This window comes from Poecile atricapillus, chromosome 20 (assembly GCF_030490865.1).
Source record: "Poecile atricapillus isolate bPoeAtr1 chromosome 20, bPoeAtr1.hap1, whole genome shotgun sequence".
Taxonomy (NCBI): Eukaryota; Metazoa; Chordata; class Aves; order Passeriformes; family Paridae; genus Poecile; species Poecile atricapillus.
Window position 1 is genome coordinate 10,745,001 of NC_081268.1, and position 20,035 is coordinate 10,765,035.

The 20,035-nt window shown below is 50.7% G+C and overlaps 1 protein-coding gene across 5 annotated transcripts in view; it reads left to right on the forward strand.

Annotated features, from left to right (window-relative positions):
• Positions 1-20,035, forward strand: part of EXD3 (exonuclease 3'-5' domain containing 3) — a 195,179-nt gene that overhangs the window by 89,095 nt on the left and 86,049 nt on the right. For 4 of the 5 annotated variants that reach the window (XM_058853503.1, XM_058853507.1, XM_058853506.1 and 1 more), the window contains 8 exons: positions 686-824; positions 1,111-1,324; positions 2,234-2,343; positions 3,463-3,658; positions 4,748-4,914; positions 7,179-7,349; positions 12,780-12,833; positions 14,758-14,889. In XM_058853503.1, coding sequence (XP_058709486.1) covers positions 686-824; positions 1,111-1,324; positions 2,234-2,343; positions 3,463-3,658; positions 4,748-4,914; positions 7,179-7,349; positions 12,780-12,833; positions 14,758-14,889 — 1,183 coding nt within the window. Of the gene's footprint in view, positions 1-685; positions 825-1,110; positions 1,325-2,233; positions 2,344-3,462; positions 3,659-4,747; positions 4,915-7,178; positions 7,350-12,779; positions 12,834-14,757; positions 14,890-15,013; positions 15,448-20,035 lie in introns of those variants that run through there. The other variant, XM_058853505.1, reaches the window with a different exon arrangement.

Below are 20,035 nucleotides of genomic sequence, written 5' to 3' on the forward strand. Positions count from 1 at the left end.
ATGGATGGATGATGGATGGATGGATGGATGGATGGATGATGGATGGATGATGGATGGATGGATGGATGGATGGATGAATAAAGCCCTTTGTGCTGCAGTTTACTCATCCACTCATCATCCCTGCTGTGCTAGCTGCTGTAAAGTCAGCAGAGCCATGGAGCTCCATGAAACAGCCTGGCTGCCCTGGCTGCTGAGTAACACAGGCTGCAGAGGGAGTTTACACTGCACAGCAATGGCATCACCTGTCTGCTCACACCACACAGCCTCCTGAGCTCTGCATGAGAATATTCCTGGAGACCTGAGGCTGCACACCTTCATTAAATATTTTACACAAATATTGACTTCCCCATGCACACAAACCCACGGGAAGGAGTGTTTGCAGGGAGAGCTGCTCTGCTGCAAAATTGGGCACACAGCCTCCCAAACATAAGGTTACCAATAGTTTCCCAAATAATGAACAATTTCGAGTCTCCATGGGAAAGGGACTATCTGGAAATGTATGATCTGTCCAAGGGGCCTGGATCTTTTGGATTTAGTTTCTTTTCTCTGAAAAAGAGCTGAGTGTCATGGGGAAAGAGAGGGTCCAGGTGAAGTAAGGAGAGTAAAACTTAACCCCTCTTGCTCCAATCCAGGATTTCCTCCTGGCTTTCCATGGCTTCAAACTGTTGCATCTGATTCTGTGCAGGGTAGAAGAGGTCACAAAAGCAGATAATTCTGAGGCCAGTAAGAAGAAGGACTGTTACCAGCTTCCTATTCCACGGGAAAATATTCACTTTCTGCAGAGGTGGGAGGAGACGCTGCAGTGCTGGGAGAAGGTGCTGCAGGTGAGAGTGAGCTGGGGCTCCAGGGCAGGCTGGCACACAGAGCTGGATGTGGCCACTGCCATCCCCTGCAGCCTCCCTAAGCCAGCAACAGCTCCCTGGGCTGCTCTGGTCTGGGAAAGGTGTTGGGAATTGAGCCAGGGAAGGTTCCTGTGGGTGGCCCTGTGTCTGTGGCACTCTGCACAAAGAGCTGCAGTGCTGGGAAGGAGATGCTCATGTCCTGGACAGACTGTCCAGGCTCCTCTGGAGCCCAGGCAGGCTCTGGGTGCAGAAAGTGTCTGTGTTGCAGCCTGGGCAGGTGGTTGGTGTGGACATGGAGTGGAAGCCGTCCTTTGGCATGGTGGGGAAGCCCCGTGTCGCCCTCCTGCAACTGGCACTGGAGGATGAGGTGTTCCTGCTGGACCTGCCACGGCTCCTTGAGCAAGCTGAGGCTGAGGGGCAGAAGGAGAAGTTCCCCCATTTCATCCAGATGCTTTATTCAGACGCAGCCATCACTAAACTAGGTAACACCCCTCTCTCCTCCCCACCTCAGGGCTTCACACATCCTGTTTTGTCAAATTTGTCATTCCTCGATCCTCTTGGTGTTGTCATTCCCTAAATCCACTTGCCATGGAACCAGCTTTTGTAACCCTGAGTGTTCAGGCACTGCCAGGCCAGGAAGCAGAGACTGGGAATGGGAGAATTACAGGATCAGAGAACCACAGAAAATCCTGAGCTGGGAGGGACCCCCAGGATCCCCCAGCCCTGCCCAGACCCCCCAACATCCCACCCTGGGCATCCCTGGAGCTCTGGCAGCCTCGGGGCCGTGCCCATTCCCTGGGGAGCCTGGGCAGTGCCAGCAGCCTCTGGGGGAAGAACCTTGCCCTGCTCTGCAGCCTGAGCCCCCCTGACACAGCTCCATGCTGTTTTATCTCCCCATTCCAGCTCAGAGCCAAGATTCCTGACTGGACTTGCACTCTCAGACTTGGGATTGTCCTAGCTCTGTACTAACCCCCAGCTGCCACCCAACCTTCAGTGGTTCAGGTAACTGTGGTGTGCAGAGCTGTCAGGATGTGCTGTCCCTGCCCCAGAGCTGCTGTGCTGGACTCCAGAGATCTCTGAATTACCCTACATGGTTTTTGGAGGCTTTTATCAGGAGCTGCCTGGATTTCAAGGGCAAATTCATAAATAACTTCCCAAAATTTTAAATAAGTTTATCTTAAACTCAGCATTTTTCATCTATCTCTCTCCTTGGATCTTCTGGAGTGTCTGTTTGGAACAGAAGAGACAGGAGTCAGTCTTGTTCCCTGTTTGAACAGTCTTCCCCCCAGTGCTTATAAATATTTTGTCAGCATTTTGACCCTGAACTAGAAGAAGCTGCAGTGCATTAACTGTAATTTGACTTTTCCTACCTGGGCTTTTTTTGTCTCCAGGTTATGGGATGTCTGGGGACCTCAGCAGCCTTGCAGCCACATGTTCTGCTGTGAGAGACACGGAGAAGCAAATGCAGGGAGTGGTGGATCTCCTTGCACTGCACCAGCAAGTAAGGATGAGCACATGGAGATGTGGGAAATGGTGTCTCCTGCATGTGCTGCTGGATAACTGGCCTGGATCCACAGCACTGCCTTGCACAGTCTGTTTGCATCCAGGATTGGCAGGGAGATGGCTGCATGAATAAAGAGACCATTTCCTCTAGAGGATTGGAGGTGTTGGGATTCTGTAAAGGAAGAAGTATTTTGTTTTCATCAATTAAAAAGTTAAAGCTTATGATACTGACAGCTTTCTCACAGACTTTATAAAAGCTGTGAAAAGCTCTTGGAGACCCATCTCCATTCAGCCAGGACAAGGTTTCTGAGCACAAGTTACACACACTTAGGAAGAGGAAGTTCTTGTGGAAATTCTGCTGCTCCAAGGTCATGCATTATTAAAGCAGATATGATGGAGTTAATGATTTGTACAGAACTCTGATGTTCCTGGGGGGCTGCTGGTGGGTTCAGCACAAGAATTTCTGCTCAGCTGAAGCACAGCTGTCCCTGAGTTTGCACACAGGAGCTTTCAGCAGTCTGCAAAAATGTTCAGCACAACCATTTTAATGGGTAAAATGTCCAGAGTGTGTGTGAGGCTGTGGGCTGAGGTGAAGCAGCTCTTTGGGATTGATAGCTTGGCCTGGGAAGTGCTGCAGGGGCTGACAAAGCTGCCAACAGCCACTGCCTCAGTTTAAGTGAGAAAGGGCAGCTGCAGGGAGGGCTCTGCTGCCCAGGGTGTCACAGAAATGCCTTTTCCCACCGGGAAAGGAGGAGGAAGGTGCTGAAGTGGATGCCCAGCAGGCTCCAGCATGGGGAGCACCCTGCAGACCCCTAAGGATCCTCATCCCATCCCTGCTGCTCTGCTGCAGGGCTCTACAAGAATGCCCTTTTGCCCTTTTGCCCTTTTGCCCTTTTGCCCTTCCCTGGCTATGGAGATTTCTCTCCAGAAGTGTGTTTGTTAATTAACCCAATGCCTCGTTTCTCTGGTGCCATCCCAGCCCTTGTGTGAGGACTGGGGTTCAGTTTGCCAGGCACGAGGTGGATGTGAAGGGGCTGTGCCTGGCCCCAGCTGGAGCAGGAGGTGCTTTGGGAGCTGCTCCATCACCAGGTGGTCTCTGTTGGTTTTGTTTCCTCAGCTGCAGCGGGGGAAGGACGGCCAGAAGGTGGATGGACCATCCCCAGAGCACAGCCACGAGCAGAGAGGGCTCAGGCAGCCGGAGAAGGGGCTCAGCCTCCTGGTGCAGCACGTGCTGGGGAAGCCTCTGGATAAAACAGAGCAGCTTTCCAACTGGGAGAAGCGGCCGCTGCGGGAGGAGCAGATCCTCTATGCAGGTCTGGCCCTGGGAGACAGATCCTCTGTGCTGCAGCTGCCCAGGCTCTGCTTGGCTGCTCTGGCCCAGGAAAGTTGTTAAGTAGCAGAGGAAGAAAATGGCTTTGCAGATTAGTTCCTGTTCAGAGGAGTCAGCACATGTTTTGTTTGTCCTCTCGAGGACATGACTTTAATGGTTGAAGTTTAAACTGTCCAGTGATTCATTATTTCCCTTAGGAAGGAATTCCTGTGCTTTGCAGATTTTGTCTGATGAAACATCACCTCAGTGGAAACTCATCTCAGTAACTGAAAGGAGGAAAGTCCACTTCCTTCTGCCTCATTTCACAGCTTTCCTGGGAAACAAATGCTGTGTTCATTTGTCACAGTGAGGTGCTTGCTAGAGCTGGGTTTGGAACGGGTAGATGTGGTGTCAGAACCTGCAGCACAGACTCTGGGCTGTTGGAGGGACCCACAGAGTTTATTGCTGATTACCCCAGAGTCACAAGTCTGGGTCTGAATCTTTTCCTGGTGCATCAAAGGACAGGCTGCTGATGCAAACCAGCCCTTTGTTAAATTCGACTATCCTTGAAGCTGACACAGTTCTCACAAAAGTTAATCACTGGGACTAGTCAGACTGGCTGGGAGAGTTCTCCCATTGCCATTGCAGGGAGCAGCAGCACAGGGCAGTGAGTGTGGGCAGGTGATATCAGATATTGCATCTCCTGCTCAGATATTGCATCTCCTGCTCAGATATTGCATCTCTTGGGGATCTTCCCTTCCCATCCAGGGGTGAGATAAGAAGCTGTGGGCAGTGCTGAGGAACAGGGGCTGCCTGTGGTGGTTGGAAGAGCCACACACAATGCAGATTGCACTGGATTATTGGCTTAGAGTGGAGATGGTAGAGCCTGTCTTCAGGAGCTCCTGCCTTGACCCCCTGACTGTGGGTTCAGCTGTGGGTTCAGTCCTGGGGCTGAGGGCATGACCTGAGGGATTGCAGCTTCACAGTTGTTCACAGTGGCTTTTACAAAGGTGGGGGCTCTTCCTTGCCTCAGGAAAGCCTCTGGTTTACTTTAGAATGAGTTGAGTTGAGGCTCACGTTCTCTGCCCTGCAGCCTCAGATGCCTTCTGCCTGCTGGAGATCTACAAGAGGCTCTGCAAGGACCCCGAGAGCTTCGGCCTGGGTTCAGACCTGGCAGAAAGTCTGGTGGGAAAACAGAGCAAAAAACCCAAGGCAAAGAAGCAGCTGAATAAACAAGAAGCACCGTCACCTTCTGGGCAGGTTTGTAAACATCTTTAAAGAGCTGCTTGTTGCTCAAGACCCCTGCAAATCACAGGCTGCTGCTCTCAGTGATGCCATTCTCTGTGCAGCGCTGTTCTCTTGCAGCAAACATCCTCCTCACCCCTCCCTGCAGGGACACTCTGCTCTCTCCTTGGCCTGCCTGGCTCCAGCTTTCCCTGCACCTGGAGGTTCATTTCTCTTTGCACAGTGTGGGTGCAGATCTGTGAGCCTGAAATGCTCCTTCCACATTTTGGGTTTGGATTCTGTGGCCAAGGTTTCAAAACTCTTACTTCTTTACTTTTGCTTTTCACTGAGCTTCCACACCTTGCTTTCACACTGGGAATATCTCCTTTATTGTGTCTGGAGTAGAAGTCTGCAAAGTTAAAAGCAAATGATCCATCAGAAATGCCTTTCTGCTGAAGGCTTGTCTCTGCCTCCCTGCCCACCACCACATTCCATGAGAGGCCTCTTCCAGGAGTTTGTGTTGTGGCAGAGCCTCAAAACTCCAGCAGAGCTGTGGGACTCTGCTTAAGTATCTTGGAATGTGAGTGGTGCCTCTCAGTTTTACATTTAAAAGGGATCCAGTGGTTTGTGCACCTATGGAAACCTTGGCACAAATCCCATTTTGTTACTGCCTGAGAAGACTCACGTGTGTATCTGTGCATCCTGAGGAGCCCCAAGTGTGTGTGGAGCTCCTGAAATCAGTGTCCCTTCCATGGCTGGGCTGAGATGCTGCTGACTGTGTGTAAAGGTGCAGCATCCCCTGGCCTTCAGCAAGCAGGAAAACACAGATCTGCTCCCTGTGCAGCTCCTGGGAGTGTTGTGTGTTACAGCAGAGCTGGGTGGCTGCTGCAGAGGTGGGAAAAGTGAGCACTTCAGGCTTCAATCACCTTGGAAACCCAAGGGTCATCTTTGTGTTCTGTACAGTCAAATTCATCAGCTGAGAGGCCATTGGTAAAACCTGGACTGGGACACCAAGAAAAGCAGAGTTCTCCTGACTGCATCCTGCAGGACTCCAAGCTCTCTTTCCCAGTGTTTCTGAAGTGGGGCTCATGACTCTGTTCTCCTTTATAAGCTTTTTGCTCTCTGCTGGCATGAAATGTGAGCCAAAAGCTCTGTATGACAGTGCTGGCCACTGGATGAACACTGGCTGAGAGCTGAGAGCTGAGAGGCAGCTGCAGCTCCTGCACATCTGTCTGAGCAGCAGCAGCAGCAGCAGCAGCAGCAGCAGCAGCAGCCAGGGGCAGTGTCTCCAAGTGCCTCAGCTGCAGGGGACAGCTCCATCCCTTGTCACCCTGCTCTGGTGTCACAGCTGCATCCACCAGGACCCTGCAGGAGCTGCTGACAGCCCAGGGACAAGGAGGCAGCTGTTGGGAGCTGCAGCATCACACCAGTGTCGCTCCTGGAGCTGAGCTGGTTCCCATGGACAGCCCAGGTGGAGCTGCCTGCTGTGCCACAGCATTCCCAGCTTGGGGCCAGCTCCTGCAGAGCTGATCTGCGCTGCTGCCTCCCTGCAGAGCTGCTGCCAGTGTCCTTCAGTCATCCCAGCTGATTCAAGTTCCTGGAGTCAAAAGCTGGACATTGAAAGTTCCTTAATAACTTCCCTTCTCCGTGAATTTAGCTATTGTACTTCTGGGAGCCTCCCAAAGCCAAAGTCCTCCGAGTGCAGGAACTCCCCCAGCAGCAGACATTTGAAATAAAACAAACAGAATTCAGTCTCTGCCTATTTTTAAGCTTCCAAAGATAACAGAGTTGACGTGGTTGCTTTGTCTACCTGTTTCTCCCTCTGTCTGTCCCAAATCATAGCTTTGGCACATATTTAATTGCAGACTAATTTAGGGGAGCAGCAGCCCTGCCTGTGTTTCTGTGACTTGCTGAAGGTGAATGTGTGTGCAGAGCACTGGAGGCTGGGCTGGCACTCTCCAGGGAAAGGCTGCAGGGCCAGCTGGGCAGGGAGAGAATGGTGAATTGAGAATCAGCCCCATCATGGTCTGCCCCTGGCCAGGTGCTGATGGCCGTGTGGGAAGGATGGGAAGGATGGGAAGGATGGGAAGGATGGGAAGGATGGGAAGGATGGGAAGGATGGGAAGGATGGGAAGGATGGGAAGGAGGATCTAGAGGTGCTGCAGAGCAGGGGAAGTGGAGACACAGCTGGAAGGAGGCAGCTGGATGTGCTGTGGTGGGTGAGCAAATGCAGGGAGGAAAAACACAAATGTACTGGGAATCAGCCTTCTGCTCCTCATGGATCTCCTGCCTTTCTCCAGGAATGCCAAGGAGCCAGAAGGGAGCCCTCACGCCCCCCTGCCCCCATCTCACCCCAGGAGTTCAGCGTGGTCTGTGATAACATGCTGCAGGGCCTGGGGCGCTACCTGCGCTGCCTGGGCGTGGATGTCCGGCTGCTGGACAATGAGGATGACCACAGGAAAGCTGCTGAGGTGAGTCCACAGCTCCCATCTCCATGAGGACGTGCTGGAGCTCACTAGAGAGCTGCTCAGGCTGCAGGAGCTGCCCTGTGGGTCCCTCTGTCCATCCCTGTGCTGAGTCCCAGCTCTTTGGGTCACCCCGAGCTCTGGCAGCTGGGATCAGCTGGGATCAGCTGGGATCAGCTGGGATCAGCTGGGATCAGCTGGGATCAGCTGGTCCCAGTGCGTGGCCTTGGTTCTCCACTTCCAGGAGAGAGGAGAGGAACAGAGACTGCTGTGATCTCACTCTGATGAGTCTGATTGTGTCACTGGCAGCTGGGGCAGCTCAAGTCATGAGAAGAACACAAGTGAGGGTAAAGATCATAGAATCACAGAATGGTTTGGTTTGGCTTGGCTTGGAAGAGACCTTAAAGATCATCTCCAATCCCCAAAGATCTCCAAACTAACTCTGTCCTGACATCATTTCAGGCCATTCCCTCAGGTCCTGTCCCTGGTCACAAAGAGCAGAGATCAGCGTGTGCCCCTCCTTTTCCTCTCACCAGGAAGTTGTAGCTGCAGTGAGGTCTCTCCTCAGTCTCCTTTTCTTCCAAATGTCCTCAGCCACTTCTCATACAGCTTCCCCTGAAGGCCCTTCACCATCTTTGTTGCCTTCCTTTGGACACTCTTCAATATCTTTCATAATTGTGGTGCCCAAAAATGCCCTCAGGGCTTGAGGTGAGGCCACCCCAGGCCAGAGCAGAGCAGGACAATCCCCTCCCTCGACCAGCTGGTGATGCTGGGCCTGATGCCCCCAGGACACAGATGTCCCTCCTGGCTCCAGGGCACTGCTGACTCACATTCCTGTCAACCAGGACCCCCAGGTCCCCTCCTGGGGCGCTGCTCTCCAGCATCTCATTTTCCAGTCTGTTTGTATATCTAGGGCTGCCCCATCCCAAGTGCAGAATCTGGCATTTTCCCTTGTAGAACTTCATATGGTTGGTAATTGCCAAGTTCTCTAAATTGTCCAGGTCTCCCCGCAGAGCCTCCCTCCCTCTGAGGGAGTCAGCAGAGATCCCAGCCCACACAGTGTGTGCTATCAAATGTGTGGATCACCCAGCCTGGAGTGCAGGATGTTTCCTCTTCAGATGTCTGCTCGTCCTGAATGTGGGGCAGGCTCTAACTTCTGCAGAAATAATTAATATCTCCTCCCTGCCAAACTTGCACAAGTTATTTAAACAAACTGGTTCTCAGTGCCTCCCCCCAGAGCCCCTCTCCCCTTCTCATCCCCATCCCTTATCGTGCCACGGACAGGATGTTTGACATTGCTTTCTCTATGGTGACCAGACAAACATCCTTTCACTATCAAAAGCCCTTGGAGTGTTACTGGATTGCAGAGCCTTTGATCTGGGCTTGGATAATCAAAGATAAAAATAAACTCCTCCCACCCTGTTTTATATCTGGCTGGTCCTGATTGAATCAAAGTTGAATGTTGAGCACCCTAAGCCCAAAACCTTGGAAATGTGATTGCAAAGGCCAGCAGAGGGTTTGGATCCCGGGCTCTGAGGACAAGACAGTTGGTTTGGGTGTTGTCCCAGCACACACCAGTGTCAAACTGGTGTCACTAGAACACCTAAGAGTGTACAGCTTTAGTGGTGCTGATTGTCTGAGCAGCCTCACCCAGCTGAAGATGTCCCTGCTCTCTGCAGGGGAGTTGGAACAAGATGACATTTTAAAGATCCCTTCTAAACCAAACTATTCTATGATTCCATCTTGTCTTCTGCAAACTTCTCTTTGCAGAGAATCTTAAACCTATCTTTGGAGTTTTCCAGACAACTGGAAAGAGATGGAAAAGTGGATGTTCCTATTTTCCCCACAAAGCAGTGGGATCCTTCTCAATTAACCTTACAGGCTGACCCAGCAGCCTGAGTGGCTGCAGCAGATCCTGCAGTGTTGTACCTCAGGGGTAGAGCAAAGGTTTTTAGGAAAATGCTGGTAGTCTCTTAGGTTTCTAATAAGAGATGCAGTGGAATCTCAAAGCTGCTTCAGTTGAGTTCTGGGTTGGTTTACTTAATTTTGTTAATGGACTTTGCTCTTGGTCTTTAAAATCATCCTCATCTCTAAGGATCATCTGATGCTCAGGCAAACCTGGTATCTTTTGAAGTATGCTAATAACCAGAAGGCAGGTAAAACTGGCTTCCTGAGGCTCCCAGGCCATGGAAGATTCCACTGCAAGGTTACACCTACCCTCTAAACCTCCAGGTGAGCCAGCAAGTCGCAGAGGAGGGCCAGGCTGGATGGATCTCAGGAGCCACATAGAGCATTGTGCACCCAGATCTAAATTGCCCTCGACTGATTTGGAGCCAGGTGACACAAAGGGGATTTTAATCCTGCAGTGAGCAGTTCTTCACCTAATGGGGGAATCTAATCTCGGATCTTGTCTCAGCTTTGACTGGCTTTTTCCATATTTTTGATGTAGATGACATTCTCCAGGTTTGCTGGTCTTTTCAGTCTGCTGGGGATCTAAATTCACAGAGGACAGATGAAGACCTGTGTTGCTTTTAAGATCAAGAGTTGGCTTTTGATGTTTGGTCAGCAGGAGGAGAAGGTCTTTCATTGGAAACCTGGATACAAATGGGTCTGCACAGGGAAATAAAACTGGAACTGTGTGATAACTCAGTGTGATTTATACTTTTCAGGAATGCTGAAGAGAAGTTGAGGGTTGCAGTACTGGGAGGGCTGGACTGAGAGTGCTCAGAGCTGTTAAACTCTTGGTTTGCTGTCTCTTTTAAAAGTGCCTGGGATTGCAGGGAGGGGCTCTGGGTTTGGACTAGGTTTTGTGATCCCCTTCTCTTGCAGATCCTTGTCTGGGTGCTTTCCAGCTCATATCCTGGGCAGACACTTTCTGTGCACTCCCTTTTGGTCTGAGGCAGGGCCCAGGCTCAGGATCCCTGCAAGGGGACACAGCTTTTCCTGGACTGCAGTTTGGCTCTTCAAGGACACGTGGCATTGCCCAACACGTGTCTTGCACAGACTTAGCAAAGTTTAACTACAAATCCACAGCCTTGTGCTGCTGTGTTTTGGAACCTCCTTTGGCCTTGGTCCAGGATGCTTTAGGTTGTCACGAATCGTCCTTCTGCTGGTGCTGGCTTGGAAACAAAGGGGCTCTCTCTGCCCTCTGTCCTCAGTCATTGCCCCTCCAGGTCTCTCTGGCAGCAGCACCTGTGGATTCATTCATTTCTGCAGGAGGGAAGCTGGCTGAACAGACAGGCACGTGAAGGGCTGATCAGTAATTCCAGCAGCTCAGGGAGTGCTTTCCATCCAGAAGGTCTGAGCCTTTTCCAGAGGAAGTTGATATTATCTTTGTAACAGATTGTGAAACTGAGGCCAATGCCCTCTCTGCAGCGCTTGGGCTGGAGCACAGGTCCCTGACACCCAAGCCAAAATGCTGTCCTGGGTGTTCTTTTCCTCTCTTCTGCATGCCTGACCACAAATCCCCCCCATGGTCCCCGTGCTGCCTTCCCTTGTTGCTTTTGGAGGAAAAGAAGGAATTGTGCCCTTTTCTCCAGTACATACCCTCTGTGGTCTGTCAGATGTGTGCTATCACATGGCCTTTCTGGCTCCCTGTGCTTCTCCCAGTCATTGTTCCAGGGGCAGAAAAACATCTTGGAAGAGTTACTGCTTTTCCCCTTTTTATTTGATGTTCTTTGCCTGTCTCTGCAGAGCCATTTAGATAAGGGGATTTATCAAGCTTGAACTAATTAACCCTGGATGCAGAAAATCAGAATGGAGTGTTCCAGCTGTGAAATCCTCAGATTTACCCTGAAGCAAACATGGGTCTGGAGGGATTTCACATCCCTTTTCCCTTGTCTGCAAATCCCTGTGGTGACCTTTTGCTTTACCAGACTGTTTTTGCTGTACCAGACTTGCCTCAATAATGTGCCACAAGGGTGCTGTGGTGACTGCTCAGCAGCAGGACTGCATGGGGTGTCTGTGCTGCCCCTTGAAGGCAGAGGTTCTTAGAGGTTTTTTTCCTTTATTGAGAGAGAGGGGGTTGATTTTGAAAGAAAACCAGTAATTTAGCCTGTAGAAAGATGCTTTAGAAGTTGTTGCCAATCGCTTTCTCAGTGCAGAACTTTCAGCCAAAGAGTGACTTCACAACTAAAGGAGGGAAGCAGATACCTGAAAGCTCAGGAAGAGGGAAAAAGGGAAAAACAGGTTGTTTTGCTGCCTCCACGGGGCCTTCAGAGCCTCCTCCCCCTTGTTTTGTGCTGCCACAGGTCCAGTGAGTCCTGTGAGAATGACTGCCCAAGCCAGAGTTTAAAAGTGGTGCTTGGTCTGTCTGGTGTTCCCTGGCTGTGCTCGCTGGTGTCTCTCTGGGAGGTGCAGCAGGACTCTGATCCCAAATGTGTCTTCCTGCCAAGGGCAGAGAGGGATCTAGAGAGAGCTGCTGCACTCTGAGCCAGATGAGAGACCTCCATGACACACATCTGGAGTCAGTGAAAAACAGGAGGGCTTCCAACAGAATCCAAGGCAGAGGAGAGGAATAACGTCATGCCTGCTTCAAAGCACTGATCTCTTGTCAGCAGGATCAGAGCTGAGTCCTGGTTCACATGGGAATCCTTGGGAATCCTCCTGCTGCTGCAGCCATCAGGCTCTGTCCCTCCTCCAGGAGGGTGAGGGGTGGGAGGGAGGAGTGTCATTCAATCATGTGAAGGAAGCTCAGTCACACTTCCACCCTTGCAGCTCCAGATTTGGTGTCTCCCTTTGGCACTGACCCCTCTGCACAGTCCCCAGCCCTGTGTGAAGGTCAGCAGGGCAGGTGATGAGTTCCCTGATAACTCAACACAGACACTTGAAGGACCAGACCTCTGACAGAAGCTCAGGATTGCAGGTCAGGAGGTGATAAACTCCAAGGCACATGTTCCCTACAGCCTGGAGAGGTGCACAATTCCTGTGTTGGGTTGCCAGGACAATAACACCATCCTCCTCTAAGGAGCACTTTTTGTTAAGGGTATGAAGTTTGCAGATACATTTCATGGTACATTTTTATTCTGGAATAACCTGCTTAGGTTTTTTTTTCTTTTTTCCCCTGTGCAACAGAACTGTTTCCTTCTTTGTGACCCAGATTGGGGAAATAGAAATAGTCTGGGTTAAGGGAAAAAAAGAAAGGATTGCTTTTGGATAGGATTGTTTGAAGGTGGAATGGTTCCCTGGGCCATCTGTGGTACAGATGCACCAGCACCTTGCTCCAGCACATGGGAGACGAGGCAGGGATTGACAGGGAGGGGACGAGGGGTGAGCCTTGAGCTGCTGTTGCTGTCAGGAACTCTTGGCCAGGTGTGGACTGACACTGAGAGAAACACTCAATATCTCCAGTTCTCCTTCTTTCTGTGACTGCAAATAAAGCTTGAACTCTGTGTAACTTCAGCCCCTGTTCATTTGGACTTTTACTGTATTTTCCAGATTGCCCGACAGGAAGGAAGAGTCATTTTGACCTCTGGACTCCCATATCAGACTGTGAGTGCTCCGAGCTGCTGCCGTGTCCATTGTGTGCTCTGGGGTGTGCAGGGGAGACAAGAGGGAAAGCCAGATGTGAATGCAACAGCTGGCTTGGCTTTTTCATGTTTTCTCCACTAAATGCTACAGTTAGGGTCTGCAGAGGTTTGCTGTTTTCACCCAGCAAGGCTCAGGGTGAAATGCTGTTTTATACTTGCTCTCATTCCTGCATCAGTGGAGAGATGGATTGCTCTCCATGGGGACGGGGGTGGAAGTCAAGCCAAGCAGTGCAGAACACTGTGTTTCTGTCTGGCCCCACTGGCAGGTGAAAGGCAGCTCAGTTCCTGTGCTTTTTATCCCAGAGATTCTTGCTTGCTGGCTGGCTCCACTCTGAGAGAGTTTCAGCCCTCAGGGACATTTCTTCAGGCTTGGAAGGGAGAGATTGGAAGGCCCCAAGCATGGGTCTGGTGAAAGCTGGAGAGGTTTTGTGTAGCTGTAGATAAACAGAAAAGCCAAAGCAGAGCCCAGCCTTGCCCTCAGCACCAGCTGTTCAGAGCTGTTCACAGACACGCTTCAAAATGCAGTGCTGAACCTGCCAAGTCACTGCTTGCAATGTTGTCATGTCCTGCTGCAGCTCCTTCGCAGATTTTTACTGCCCAAAAATCCATTTGGAAGAGTGAAACAGCTCTGGATGAGCCAGAGCTCTGTTCACATGAGCCGGGGTGCAGGACTTCTTTGTCACAAACTGTCAGCATAAAATCTCCCAGCTACTCAGGCAGCCAGTCAGAATATCTGCAGAGTAGGGGTTGCTGATTCCCTATGGAAAATCTGAGTGTGGAATAAAACTCCCCCCATAATGAGACACTGTGAGGCAGGTGCAGCCACCCTGCAGGTTCCTTGAGCCTACAGCTGGTGGAATTGGGAATTCAACATCCAGCAGCATCGTGTTTGGCCGAGCTCTAACTTCAAAGAACTGTGTAGGAATTGCAAAAGGAAAACAACTGCTTGCAAGGTACAATACTCCTGGGAAATGTCTGCTTCCCTCAGTTCCCTTGCCCTTGGATGCTCCACAGGGACGGGATGGCTCTGCCAGGCTCCATCACTGGTGTGTAGCTGAGTCCACTCCTCTGAGTCCTTAGCATGGAAGTGCAGATGTGTCTGGGACTTCCCAGTGCTCATTCCCAGATGCAGACTCCTCTGCAGAGTGTGGAACAAACACTGAGGGACTGCTCACATCAACCCCTTCATCAGGGGTTTCATTCAACCTCCCCTTGTCCATCAGGGAGCTCCAGGTGAAATGTTTGTGTGAATCAGAGGGGTAGAAGTGGTCACTGGCCATTGTTTCCATCACTGCTGTGCTTTGGCACACTCTGTGGGATCTGGCCAAGTTTCAGCAGAAAGCTGGGATTGAATTCAGTTTCCTTCTGCTGCCCCTGTCAGCACCACCTCACCAAATTCTGAGTTGATGGGACTTGGGTGTATTCTGTAGAATAGAATCATGGAATTGTTAAGGTTGGAAAAGACCTCAAGTCCAGCTGGTAATCCAGTGCCACCACAGTGGTCCCCACTAAACCACATCTCCAAGTGCCACATCCACATGAGCCTTGAACACTTTCAGAGATGATTCCAACACCTCCTCAGACAACTCATTCAATGCCTGACCACCTTTCTGTGAAGAAATGTTCCCTGAAATCACTCTGCTGTCAGGGAGTTGTAGAGAGTGAGAAGGTCTCCCCTGAGCCTCCCTTTCCCAGCCTACATCATGTTTCATGCACATAAAATCATGCAGTGCTTCAGGAGTCAGAGCTTTGCAGCAGTGGCTGGTGGGTTTCCAGTGGTGGTGCTCAGAATCCAGGCTGTAAACACACACTAACTGCAAGCATCATTCAGAATTCAGACCAAGAGTATGAGAACACTGAGCCTCACTGGTGTCTCTGCTTTGCAGCTGCGCTCCCAGGTGGGAGAAGGAAGGTGTTTCTCTGTGAACTGCTCCGAGAAGGCAAAGGAACAGGCGCTGCAGGTGCTGCAGCACTTCAACGTGCAGGTGTCCCTGGGTGACATCTTCAGCCGCTGCCAGGTAGGACGGGGCTGGCTGGAGCCCCGGCTCCCGCTCGCTCAGCGCTCCCTGCGCTGCCTCCGTGTCCTGGGCCTTGCACTTGGGGTCTCCTTGGTTCCCAAGAACTCTGCTTGAACTTTGGCAGCACCTGGCAAAGCCGTGAGAAGTTGTGAGAGCAGTCACATCCGTCACAGTGCTGGGGGCTCAGTCAGAGGATCAGAGGCTCTGCATCTGCAGCTTTGCTAGAAACTCGCCTGTTTTTCTGATTTTTGGTACTTGGCATGTGTTTTGGCATCAATTGTCATGGTTAGACTCTCTTTGTTGCTGTGTTCTCTGTCTAGGACACATGCTGTTTTAATTATAAACCATGTTTAATTATGGTTCTGTGATTCTGTTAACACTTAATTACTTTAATAGGAGGATTTTTTCATAGGACTTCTTTTTTTTTTTTTTTTCAGAAGCTATTAGGTTAATTCATGTCCATGCTAGTTGATTACTCCAGATTATGTTTGGCACTGGGTATCTGTAGATTACTGTTAAGAATAAATTTTAATTGTGTTAGCTCAAATCACCATCTCTTCCAATTTCACTCTTGTATTTGTTAGAGCAACACGCTGAAACCTATCCCATCCCAAACTGCAACATAAACCAACAGGGAACTTCAACATCTCTCACCTTATCAGTGTTTAAAAGAGAGAAAAAGAAGCAAGCTGGATAGAAAATCAGCTTTTTCTTAGGGATAAACAAGGCAGTGAGTCTGGCTCAGTGCCTCATGGTGCAGATCTGGGGTCTCTCGGCCCAGTGGAATTGCACAAGTGGTGTAGGAGCAGACACACCAGACAGCGTGGCCTGCACCTCTGTTTATATCTGCTGTCAGATGTTGAAACTGGATCTGGAACTCACAGAGCAAATGAGAGTTGTCCAGCTGGGCAGGTTGGCTGTGAGAGGAGACTGACGAAACTCCCTGCAGGTCGGATCCACAGAACAGGGGTTCATGTTACTGCAGGATAAATGGATATATTCAGCTATGGGATACAGCCTTCAGTCCTGTGGTTTTATTGTCCCAGAACAGATTGCAGTTGTTATACATACATATATTTATAGTGGCAAGCTGGCTTCTTGGCTGTTTAAAACAAACCTTTAAAAAATCTCGTGGATTCTCTGATTCCCTGACATCTCATAAAATAGCAGTGTTCCTCCTGATGGTTGTTGAAATACCACAAAAATAAGCACACACACACACAAAACCATGAGGAAACTCTGTCCTCTCTAATAAATGCACAAGACTGTGCAGCAGATGATGGAAAACTGACCCCTCACCCAGGATCTGGGATCTGGAACTGGTTAACTCCATGGGTTTAGTACATGCTGTCTTAGTTTACAATATAAATAGGGGTAATCAATCTGGCTAGGAATATATACTAAGTGTTCTCTTACTTCCAGGAGAAATGCCTTCCCTGTAAATTGTGGAGGTGGAACAGCTGCATGTTTTATACCCCTCAGCTTGGGAAGATGCTGATTTGTCAAACCTCTCCCTGTTGTGAATCGTGTTTACCTTCATTTAGGACCTTGCCATCGTGGAGCTGATTTTGCTCAGCTGTCTGTGCAGCCAGCCCAGCTTTGGCTGACGTGCTGCTGATGCTCTGGAGGAGAATCCCAGCTCTCCCAGCTGCATTTCCCAGGGCTGTGTGCGAGGGGAGCCGTGGGCAGCACAGGGAGTGGGATCATCCTCCAGCACTGCAGAAAACTGACAGCCCACATCAAGAGTGGCAATTTCTGCTTTAGGAGGGTGCCCTGGGCCCCTGTGGCCTACAGAGACCTCAGCAGTTCTTTTGTACGTCCTTCCTGAAACATCCTCATTCTTTGCAAACCTAATTGGGTTTAATGAGGATGGAGGCTGGATCCTGAAACTGCTGAGCTGTGCTTGCCAGGCTGTGTGTGCTGCTCCGGGGCTGGGTCACAGAGCCTGGGGCTCTGGAGCACTTTGCTGAGGGGTGACAGAGTTTTGGCTGTCCCTGCACTGGGGGAGCACGGTGGGCACACAGCACAAGGAGGAGGAGGAGGAGGATGGGCAGTGGTGATCCATGAGCCAGGGCTGAGCTACCTGCACGGGATGGGTTCTGTGTGCCCTCAGCCCTGGCTGTGTGTCACAGGCAGCAGTGTGCCATCCTGCCTGTCCCCTCTGGCCATGGACTAGGGGCTCGCTTTGTCTCCTGAGCTTCTGTTCTGGAAATGACTGGAGTGAATATGGCAGCAAACGTTGTCCTAACAATTAATGTGTGTAGTGCAGAGCACGTGGTAAAAATAGGTCCTGATTCAGTGTTGTACCCAGGAGTGCTGGAAAACATGTTTCCTCTGTCAGCTCCCTCAGCAGGGATGGACGGGCTCTCTTCTGCAGATGTAAAGAATGGGCTTGCTTTGTAACCCTGCCAAAACACTGCTGTTTCTTCTGTTAAAACAATGGCCAATACTGCTACCTCTGTGTGACCTAGAGCAGCAAGTGCACGGGGAGTGTCATCCAGGGGCTGCTCAGCACTTTTGCTCCCACTCGTGCTGGGCTCCAGCGTGGTGGCTGCAGTGGGGGAGCGTGGTGTGAGGCTTGCAGCTGGCTTTGGAGGGTCTGTCCATCTGCAGAAGGGCTGGGCTGGGCTTTACTCAGAGGTGTAGCTGCTGCTCGGCTCAGTTCTGGCTCTGAGGCTTCAGTGGGGTACGAGGGAGGAGCGGGCTGGGGCTCCGTGTCCTGTGGAGCTGCTGTGCCACCCCCTCCTCCCCTGGGCCTCTCTTTCCTTTCCCACCCTCTCTCTGACTTGACCCTGTAGCCTTTGAGCTGCCCGGGGCAGGGACCCCACTTAAACAATACCTAACGCAACGGGAGGCTGATCCCAGGTGAGGTTTCAAGGGTTTCCTGCTAGGAAAAATGATTGCAATTATATCCCCTGCAAAAATAAATGTGCGGGGAAAAGAAATCCCCGGCTCCAGCTGCAGTTTGTGCATCTGAACAGCCCCACATGGATGGGGGGATTATCTGCACATTCAAATAGGTTGTCTCTTGCACTTCACTGAATGCTCTGATCCTAAATAAGCAAATTACATCACCTATTCTGATGTCCTGTTTAACTTATGACCTCAGCCTGAGCACTGCAGGATGTGAGAGATAGCTGCTCAATTTCATTGTCTGGAGATCTGATATATTTTTCTACTTTTTTTGCTCCCCCTTCCCTGCTCTTTCAGTTTCCAAACTACTCACCCCAGCCTTTACAGAGGTGTTAGCATGGGATTAGGAGTAGGCGGGGAGGAGGGGGGAGGAAGAGAGGAAACCACCTTTTTTTTTTTTTTTTTGAAATTAGGTGCAAAAGCATTCTAACAGTTGCAGCAAATGTTTCTGGTTTTTTGTGGTTAAGGTAATGAATTTCACTGCTGCAAAGCTCATCATGTGCAAGCTGATTTGCACAGAGGGAGCCCAGGATGGAGCAATCCATTTAGCAGGGACAAAGAAAAAAGCCTTATGATGAGATGGAAACCCTGTACTTGGGGCACTTTGTGAAACCTTTGAAGCCAGCCTGGGAACTCTGGCAATATTAGTCGATAATTAGTAATATAGATCCCTCAAGCTGTCGTTGAGATTGAAAATGTGCATGTCTCTCATGAGCCTCTGTCACACCAATCTGATCAGCAGGCTTTTTCTTCCTTTTATGTGGGTAGCTCTGTCGGTCCAGACGATGATGAGAACTGCCAGGCATCATCTTTCTCACTCACTTGTGAGCTGAGCAGCTATCTCCTGCTCCAGCGTGGCATGGAACTGGAACCAGGGCAATTTTGCTTTGTGGTCACCTTTCCTGGCCTGAGCAACAGTCATCTTATTCATTTTAAAGCACCAGTTGTTCTTCCCCATGCACAGAGGAAAACCAGTAAGATTTAAAGGCTGCGTATTTCATGAGATGTTTCTGCCGCAGCACACAGCAAGGGGTTGGCCTTGGGCATCACACAGGACAAAAAGCATCGTCAGCTCCAGTGAGGCTGAGACATCATCAAAGAATTCAAAAATGTCAGTTCTCATAGCCCCTGGTTCAGCTTTTGAGCTGCCTTCCACCGATGCAACATCACAACCCCTTTCAGCACTGAAATCTCTTTGGAAAGCGCCGCATCACCCTCTAAATGAAGAATTAAGAAGGGTCACGTGTGCTGGATTTCAATGACTTGGGAATGCTGAGAAAGAGAATATTGTTTGGAAACCCTCTGTGGTTTAATAAAAGGTTCATCCATAGGATGCAATTTGTCAGTGCCTACAGGTCAGGGAAACCTGTGATTAAGAGCATCTGTGGTTTCCCCAGATGTGTGAGTGAGCTGCTTGCTCTGCCCCAGTCACCCAAAGCCAGGCTCAGCCCGGTGCCTGCCCATGACGTGGGCTGGAATTTCTTGCTTCAGAGTTCGATTGTTCAACACAAAGGGTGAGGCCCTCTTAATCTTTTTGTTTATCCTAGGTTTGGCAATTCCGATGTAATCTGCAGCCTGTGCTGCAGAGGTTGCAGCCAGGAAGCACAGCTGGTATTATTCTGCCTGGACAGACTCTGCTGGGGGAGTGAATTGCCCTCCAGAGGTGCTGGTCCAGGGCTTGTCCAGGGCTGCTGGAGTGGCCGAGGGGCGAGTGCTCCTCGCTCTGGCACCGCGCCTGGCTCAGAGGGACCGAGCTCTTTGTGTGGAGTGGCTCTACACGGCAGTCATTAAATACCATCAGACTCTGGGATCATTTGTCATGGCAAAGTCTGCTTCGCTTGAGTCTCTGGTTGTGATTTTTATTTGCGAACCTCTAATGGTTTATAAATGATAGTGAGAGCTCGTAGTGGTCACTGTTACCCACAGGGGGTGGGGACACCCCGCAGCAGCACGAAAATCACGGAATGCTTTGGGTCAGAACTTTAAAGCTCATCCAGTTCCAACACTGCTGCCATGGCAGGGACACCTCCCACTGTCCCAGCTGCTCCCAGCCCTGTCCAGCCTGGCCTTGGACATTTCCAGGGATCCAGGGGCAGCCCCAGCTGCTCTGGGCACCCTGTGCCAGGCACTGCCCACCCTGCCAGGGAACAATTCCTGCCCAATATTCCATCCAGCCCTGCCCTCTGGCACTGGGAGCCATTCCCTGGCTCCTGCCCCTCCATCCCTTGTCCCC